Source organism: Molossus molossus, unplaced genomic scaffold (genome assembly GCF_014108415.1).
Source record: "Molossus molossus isolate mMolMol1 unplaced genomic scaffold, mMolMol1.p scaffold_m16_p_4, whole genome shotgun sequence".
NCBI lineage: Eukaryota > Metazoa > Chordata > Mammalia > Chiroptera > Molossidae > Molossus > Molossus molossus.
The window spans coordinates 13,828,669-13,837,949 of record NW_023425377.1 but is presented as its reverse complement, the minus strand read 5'-3'; the positions used below and the strand labels follow the sequence as shown (position 1 = coordinate 13,837,949).

The 9,281-nt window shown below is 38.2% G+C and overlaps 1 protein-coding gene across 1 annotated transcript in view; it reads left to right on the top strand.

Annotated features, from left to right (window-relative positions):
• Positions 1–3,113: 3,113 nt before the first annotated feature.
• GABRA1 (gamma-aminobutyric acid type A receptor subunit alpha1) overlaps positions 3,114–9,281 on the top strand; it is a 58,177-nt gene continuing 52,009 nt past the window's right edge. The window contains exons 1-3 of the mRNA XM_036241637.1: positions 3,114–3,411; positions 5,678–5,768; positions 9,124–9,236. Coding sequence (XP_036097530.1) covers positions 5,692–5,768; positions 9,124–9,236 — 190 coding nt within the window. The 5' untranslated portion in view covers positions 3,114–3,411; positions 5,678–5,691. The remainder of the gene's footprint in view (positions 3,412–5,677; positions 5,769–9,123; positions 9,237–9,281) is intronic.

The following is a 9,281-nucleotide window of genomic DNA, read 5'->3' as shown; positions in this document are numbered from 1 at the left end:
TAAATCCTAGGTCTGTATTTTTTTTTTTTTTATAAGGTGTTCAGAGAAAAAGAATACTTTTTACTACCCCTGCCCTAAGTATAGAAACCTCTGAAATACTAAAGTAAGCCTGACACTACATTGCAGCTGGATGTATTAGATCATTAAAATAAGATGTCTCGGTGTGAATAAATATTTTAGAAAATATTCAGGGGAAGATTTTCTGTGACTGACATGAAGATGGTCAACCACGGGTATAAGATAAGTAAAACAGATTTTAACCTGAGCTCACTACCACATCGGAAGGAAATACAATAATGTAGACGTGTGGTTAAGAGAACCATTCCCACGTGAACACTCACCAGCTGTGTGACCTTCGGCAAGTCTCTTGCTCTCTACAATTCATAAATTATGGAATAATTTGTAAAATGGGGATATTAACCCTATTTCTCACAGTCATGTTTGAGAATTAAATGGCATGACTTATGCAAATTGATTAGCACGTTACTTGGCACCAAGTAAACGTTTTAAGAATATTAAACATGATGGTTATTATTATTTCAGAACTGGAATCAGATTCACACACATTTTGAAGTGATTTATTCCCCTGGGTAAAAAAGGAAAAGGATGTCAACAATTATCTAAAAGATTCAGTTAACAAGACAATATAAAGTACATTATTTCCTTGCCATTAATTTCTTATATTCTATTCTCTGTGTTATGTGCATATGTTAATAATACCTTAGATGGGAAAGAATAAACCCAATCATAATTCCTGGTTGCAACTGCTGTTTTTGGAGTCGTCAAATTAACAATATTTTAAACACCCACACGTTATTAAATTTATTTACTAAAATCATACATATCCCTAAACAAAGTATACATGTATCATCTAGTAAAAACTACCTTGAGGGTATTTGAAATAGAAAATAATAGTACAGACATTTCCATTTCCATATGTGTATAATAGTTTTAAGATATACCCAATGGTTATTTATTAATATTTGTTTGAAAGTATATGACATTGCTATGCAATGGATTCCTATTGGATAGTTACATGATTCTTTAAGTCTGAATCAAGATGTGATTTGATTTGTTCTCAGACAATACTGTTCAAATGATAAAATTTCAGTGACTGTGCTCAAAAAACATAATCAGTAAAGTGATTTGGTTGTATTTATTAGGCATAGGAAATAAACTTATTCTTAATTTGTAGAGAAGAGTAACTGTGACATTTCAACCAAAAAGATCACATTTTTAGGACTATCAGTCTTCGTTGAGTCAAAACAAAACTATGGAATTGCATTATATATTGTCAGGTAAAAACAACAACAACAATGTTTTCTAATTGTTATCTAGGGTTTCAAAACCTTACTAGAGTGAATGTTATTCTCAGAACTGCTCAATAAACAACAGAATTAGTGGATAAGCAAACTAAACAGAAACTGGGTCATGTCACTTAGAGAAGCTATGATGTTTCTTCAATAGATATCTTTAAGAATATATTAACATTTGTTGAGTCTGAACAGAGGAGGCAACTTCTGCCCAGAAACAGAGGTATTATAAGTTGGTCTTCAAATCTCCCTTCCTTGAAGATTTATTTCTGAAATAATTTCCCGGTAATATTTCCCTTTCAAAGCTCAGAAGATAACCAAACCCAAGTGTGAATGTGGACTTCAATGTTATATTCCTTATCATGCAATCACCTGTCTTAAGTTTTAATCATGTATTGCAGTACAAAGTCAAGGAACATTTGTAGAATCAAAACCTATGAGTGGTATGGGCTGGTTTTTCCTTTGCCTAGAGAAGCCTACCCTTATCAGAAATATCTCCTCTGTTAGAGTCCTTCTGGGGAAAATGGCTAGGAGCTCACCGAAGTTGAAAGTTTGGACTTTCTTTACCAGAATCATCACTTGGGAATCACCCATCTTTCCCGCTCCTCCTACCTCGTCTGGGCAAGAGTGCTGAAGGAACAGCTCCCAGCGCGGTAGGTCAGTTTGGTAAGATCCCAGAAAGAGCACCCATCTCTGCTACAAACACCCATTCACAAAACCCAAGGGGAGAACTACAGTCGTCCCTGATTACTTGCAAATTGAGTTAGACTGATACTAAAACACACCCTCCTTCCCTACATGTATAATTATTCGTGGGTGGAGAGCCACCAGGGAGGGTAACAGAAGAGGGCAGAGGTAGAAAGCAGAAGAAGGTTTGGTCTTGACTTCTACAAACCTTTGTATTCCTCTCTCCTCCCCATCTCCCGTTTTCATAATCCGAAGAAGGATGGGGTTCCAGGCAAAGGAATGATTCCGGAAATGGAGATAGGAGTCTCAAACCTAGAAATGATCTGAGCGATTGATTTAAAGTTAAATACTCCTCATCCTAGGAACCCAGCACAGCTGGGATTTAAAGAGCCTTGCTTCCTCCATCAGAACATAAACACACAGACACTTGCACCCAAAGGTTAAAAGCCCGGATCCACCCGCGTGTTCTCGCTGTCCTCCAAGCCACAGATTAAGGCGGGGTGGGAAGCGCTCACAGCCAGTGCAAGTGCGAAAGCCTCTCCAAGCCCGGTAACCGGTTCCCTACGGGCCAGAGCTCGCTCCTGCCATTCATTCCTCGTCACCCGTGACTCTGCAAGGCACGGGGACTGGGCCATGTGTGTGGGAGTGCGTGCGAGGGAGATGGACGAGAGGGGAGCGCGCTGCCCACATGTGTAACCCTCGCCCAGCTCCACAGCGTGCATTCATTCATGTGCAGGCAGTGGTTAAAGACGTGATCAAAGGCAGAGCGGTTGCACTCATCAGTGTTATTTTGCATGGGCACACCTTAAAATAGCATGCTCCTCAATTGAAAGTCTGAGAAAATTCCGAGTGTCGGTCCTAGATTCTCTACCCCTTTCTCCCCTTCCCTCCCCCATTTGCAGTCCCCCCTAAAGGGGACCGCTGGCAGCAGATTGTAGAAGGATTTGAGTCTGCAGCCAGAGAGAAGGGGATTAGGGCCAGGGCGGTGCAAGTTAAATTGTGCTGCATATAAAAAAAAAAAAAAAAAAAAAAATGGGCGGATTGGTCTCCAGATCCAGAGGCTGGTACCACCTTCCTTTCTAAAATAAAATCTCTCTGGCATGAAGTCACCGCCTATTTCACATCCGGTTTGCCCTGGGACGTATTACTACTGTCTTGGTAAAGAGAAATCTTTTGTTGTATAGCCGCGGATTGGATTTGGGGGAGCAAATTGGGGTGTGAAACCCTCGGCAGAGGAGCACGCAGAGTCCATGATGGCTCAGACCGAGTGAGTGAGAGGCTGGCGAGGACGCCCCTCTCGCTGGGAGCGCGGACGCGCGCGGACTCCAGCTGGCGCCGGGCTCTGCACGGCTCTCGCTCTCGCACACTTTTCCCGGGTCTGGACCGATCCTGTGCCCAGAGGGGGCCTGAGGTAAGTGCTGCTTCTGACCGCAACACACACAGCTTGGAACGTGGCTTTTCCTAGCTGGAGAGGCTGCAAGGCTGTAGAGACGGGAGACAGGGGGAATAGGACGCAGCCTGATCCCACAGCAGGTAGAAACAACGAATGTTTTTCTTTGGGGCTGAAAACCGCAGCGATATAGGAGCATTATTTTTTTACCCCGTCTCTCTTCTTGGCTTTCCCCCTTCTTAAGCAGATTGGAATGTATTCCGCCCGGCTGGGGTGGGTGGTGACCTGTTGTTTTTAGTCTTTTTCTTTTTTTTCTTTTTTTCCCCAAAGGGAGCTGGGATGCGGTGGGGAGGGGCGTTGGTGGGCACAGCTGAAAGTTAAGAAGGCTGGGACGGAAAACCTGCTCGCTGTTCCAGCCCAGGGAAGGCATGCTCTCATTTTGGCTGCAAAAATGCTTTTCTCCTTTTCAGTGGCTGCTGCTGAAATGCCCTCTGGTGTAGGGGGTCTCTCCTATTCCGAACACCAAAAACTCAACTTATCATTCGATATGGATGGCGAGGGAGATGGACATTTGGAGTGTGTGCTTGGTGGGGGGAGGTTGACGGTGGAAAGGGGTAAGCAGGCAGCTCAGTGTTCCTTTTAAACTATGATGTTTGTATTTGCAAGAAACTTTCTCACTCAACAACTCAAGTGCCATGGTAGGTTTGTTTTTCTCATTTTAAAATGTCAGAGGACTAAAAGCTGTGGCACCCTGCCTTGGGATTTTGTTCTGTTTCACTTACCCTTTCAGGAATTTTTTTTAAAAATATAAAAACCAACAAATATTAATAGGGTAAGAGAAGTTATTTTTCCTTCACAGCAGATGTCAAAGATTAATCAAAGGGTGAATTACCACCATGCCACTGAGATGCAATATTTTAACATAATATTATTTATCAAATATTTTCTGTCATATGCAACCCCTCTGTGTCAGAGCCAGACACTAAATTAAGTAAAAACTATGCAGCTCACAGTTCTTATCTCTAGACCATTTCACTCTAAACACATTATGTTTCATTGCTTACATGCTTGTGTGTAATGGTTTTTACTGATATAAATGACCCCAGAGAGTGAGGAAAAGCGTTGTTAGATGTATTTAAAGGCATATAATGCATTAGACTATAGAGTGCTTAATGAAAAATCTGTTTTAGAAGACTTGCTAGAGACTTGGGGAAGTGCTAACCAATACCTTGAACATTTCTCATATAAAGACTGGAATGAATGATAGCACATTAAATAAAATGTTGCCATAGCTGCTCTTTAACTAGGCAGTGCAGTGATTTTTAAAAATTGACTCCACAAACCGACTGTAATTTTTAAAAATTCTGTAAGCTCTCCATACTCCAGTTCTCCAGCATCCCACTACCAAGTCTCGATTCAACAATCAGATGATGATTGATTACACTTTACCTAAGAGAGAAAAAAGAGTCCCTTATTTATGCAAGGCAAGGAACTCAGCTTCCATCTGTTTGAGATGAAACATTTTCTAGCAGCAACCTGGCAGAATTGGAGAGGGCTTGAAAGATATGTGTGGGCATGTTTGTGTGCATTGGTGTGAGTGTGGTATGTGTGTGCGAGAGAGATCAGCACATGGCTTGACTATAAAGTATGTCCTTTAGCCTCACAGAAGCGTTACTGAGCATATTTAACAAGGCAATCACAGGCAGAAAATATAAGCACGACTTTGACATTCAACAGTGTGTTTTCTTTTTTTCTTCTTTAAAAGATAAGTACAGTGGCTTCTGAAATCAAGGTGCATCCAGAATGCAAAGAAGAATTCAGGCTTCAAAGCATGTTAACCTTCCCCATTCCAGCCCCCAAACGCGCTCTCTCAGCTCAAAAATTTCAAAGCACAGTTCAGTTGCGGGAACTCAAATGAGAAAGGTCAAATTTTTCAGATGATAAAAAGCGAGAGTCATGCAGACTGTATTGGAAATATAATACCTAGAGAAAAAACAAAACAAAACTCACAGTTTTTATGTTGAGCAATACTGTCACCTGAAAGCATTTCAACTTGTATTCTTTTACAGGAGAAATTAAGATACTGATATATTTCTGAATGAAGAAATAGAAGGGAAAGTGGAGAATGGATGGTCCAGGTTTCCATTGCTTCCAATGAGGTGTCATATCCCAGTGAGGTCATTTCCTGACTTCAAAGGCTTCATCTGAACTGCCTCAGTCAGCCCTAGTGGTTATAACCTGGTGTTTCTTACAAGAGACATTGATCCCTACTTCTTCTACTTTTCAGCTGCACAGCCCGCGATGAGGAAGAAAAGCCTGGGTCTCTCTGACTGTCTCTGGGCCTGGACCCTCCTTCTCAGCACGTTGACTGGAAGAAGGTGGGGACACTTTATTTTAAATCTGCATGAGCATGTCTGTAACTTTTCATTTCTTCTTTCAGTGGGAAGAAAATTGCCCTTGGATGAATTCATGACTAAGGGAATTCCAAAAACTTAACTGCAATAAAATACCAGCTAAGAGTAAGAAGAGCAGTATGAAAAAATAATCATCTCGTGTGTATGGTAGTTAGAACACACTTAACACACTTTTATTGAGGAGTGTATTAATTCCACATTTGTCTTAAAGGGAACTTTTTTCACAGTTCATTTGTTCTGGAAAAAAAAACCTGCGGTTTCCTAATTCATAGGAAAGTTATCCTAATTAAAGTCTGCATACCATGTGAATTGATTTTTCCACAAGAAAAGATTTGGTCAATTGAAAAATCATAGAGAAACTTAGGGCTATATGGAAGTTAAAAGTTGAAAGTAATATTTGTAATTTGAAAGTCATAAGTCTCTGTCAAAGCATGTACATACCATGTTTTGAAAACATTATTTATATAGCCAGAAGAGGTAAATTATGCCAGAAAAATATTTAAGAATATTAGATAAAATTGAAATTCATAATTTAAGCATAATTACCATGGGGACAAGTTATGAGAAAAATTTAATAATATGCTTAACCATGTTCAAAATATTTGCTAATGACCAAATTGACGTATAAAGATATTATAGTAGCAATGACATAAACGACCAAATATTTCAGATTCTTCTTTATCTACTTTTGTATTTCTTGTGTAGCCTACTCCTATGGCCCATCAGAAAGTCCTAGATATATTAAAAAATCTAAGATTCTTCAAAATGTAATAGAGAGTGAAGCCTATGGGTAAGGCAAAGAGAGAAACTAGCATGGGAAGATATGAACGTAGGAGGCTTTTTTAAAACTGAGAAGTTGTTTTTGTTTTGCTATCGTGTGCGGTAAATAATGACTACCAGATGAACAGAAAAGGCTTTCCTGCCAGACACTCTTAATCTGGGGAGTTAAATGTTCTTCACTGCTTTTGGAAAATTATATCAAGTGTTACTCTTGTAATGACCTGTAGATGGAGGTAGTGCACAGTGTTTTATTATATAGTGGCTCATAGGGGACCAAAATCAGGTACTGTAACTGACATTTTTCTTCAAATTATATATTTAGTTTAGGAAACATTACATTGGTATGAGTGTTTAATAGAGAATACATTTTTATCCTAGGATTATTCTCTGAAAAGTACAATTGAGCATAGTAAATTAGAAGTAAAGATAAAGTATATCTGATTAGAAAATCACATTTAAAAGAAAAAAAAGGTTACTATTCCAATGGGGATAACAGAACTGGTTTTCTGGGAGGGGATATATGTCTTATGGTATTTGTATTCCAATGCAAACAATTGGTGACTACAATATTTATAGGCTAAAACCAGGGGGGTGGGGGGAGCATTTCCTGAACCGCACCTACACTGCAAAAACAAGGGAATAGAGGTAAAAGTAACAGATAACTCCATATTCTCATAATCATATTAACAATTTCATCGTGCTCTGTTATGCCACCCATTTCTTCTCCCCCCACTTCTTATTTTATTGCTTTCTTCCTTAAACTACTTGCTCTGGCTCTCCTTACCACTTAAGGTGTGCTAACATTTCTTTTCCATCTTTATCAAGATGACCTTCCGATATCCTTGAAAGATGCATGCCTGACAGTTGGTTTTGTGACAGAGTTTTTGTAAACAATTGCACTCAGACAACTATTTTTGCTTTAGTGCTGTCATCTACGAATGAGACAGGGTGGAAGACAACAGAGCTCATTAAAAATCTGATTGCAAAAGCTAGTAAGATGTTTAATTTTGCCAAAGGAGAGTAAACATTCAATCTGCATGATACTGATGCTGAATTCAGGAGATCAAAAAATCATTTAATAGAGGTACCTTTCAGATATTTAATATCATCAATAGCTTTTACTTATAACTTTATCAAATTAAAATTATGAGAAAAAATGGCCACTACATTTTGCTGATATAAAATTAATTGACTAAACAATAGTTTTTGGTTTTGAAATGATGTTTTGGTTAGATAGCTTGCTCCTGTGAAATAAGTGAATCCTGGTTTCATTTTTCTTAGTTTGATCACTAATATTAACACACAAGAGTGGAGCCAACGCATATTAAACATAAAGTATGCAAGTGATATTTTGTAGCAGTTTCTTAGTTTATACTCCAATTCACATTTTTTTACTCAAGGTCAGAGCTGTCACTGAAATGTGTCGGGGAGTGTGATCCATCCTAAAATAGAAGACTTTTCTCCCCCAGGATTTTGCAGGTGTCATCCTAATCATTACATAAAACATAATTCCAGGAGCACAGATAATGATGCGATTGATGTAGGAAATATACACTATTTGAACTGCAGTCACTACGTGTTTGAAACTCAGTGACTGGTCATGATAAAGAATCATAACTACACCTTCAACTATAAAAATTTAAGTATAAACAATTTTCCAATATAGAAGAAGGTAAATAAAGTTTTAGACTAAAATCTGAAGAAACCTGGGTTCCATTTCAAGCTCTGCTCACAACTAGCTGTGTTTTCTTAAACAAAATACTAACCCTGCACTGTAGTTTAGCAAATCATAAATTAAGAATATTAGATCATATCTTTTTCAAGGTATTTTTTACTTCTAAGACCAGAAATGACAAAAATTCAATTAATTAGAGGTTTGAATAAACAAATGATAACATTATCAAAATAGGTTCACAAACCTTAAGGTTTTCCTTAAGAAAAACTACACAATGATGTAAAATGTAATTATACTAAGAAACAAGTTTTATCTACTTTTCTCACTTAATATCTTAAAAGAACATCAAATAAGCAAAACCCATATATATGTATATGAAGTAGATAAAGAACGGGATTGTTAGGAGGTGAAATTTTAGGCTTATGCTATGTGTTAAATTAAACGAAAATAAAACTATTCATTATTTCTGTAGCTCATAAATATATATATATTTTTATTTGGAAGAAGTCTTCCAGATTTTTTTTCTAGCATGCATTAACATTCTAGCTTGCCCAGAAAAAAAATGCATTAGAGCATTGTGTACATGCTGAGAATTACAAATGTAAAGAGCAAGAACTCATATCCTGGTAATTTTCCTTCCATAGTTAGAAATATTAGAATAAACAGCTTATTACCCATGAGAACGAGTATGAGAAAATGGTAGGAATTAAAATATGACATATTTTGTTTTTACTTTACCAGAAGGAATTTTCACATTCAGATTCAATGGAGGAAGGTAGGAAAATCTGGAGAGGGATCGATCTGCGAAAAGGTTTTCGTGGAAATGTATAATTTAGTGACCACCTTGCGTTGTGCTTTTCCTAGCTATGGACAAACCTCCCTACAAGATGAACTTAAAGACAATACCACAGTCTTCACCCGCATTTTGGACCGACTCCTGGATGGTTATGACAATCGCCTAAGACCGGGATTGGGAGGTGGGTCACATTCTTGTTTTTATTTTAAGGAACAAAATTAAACTC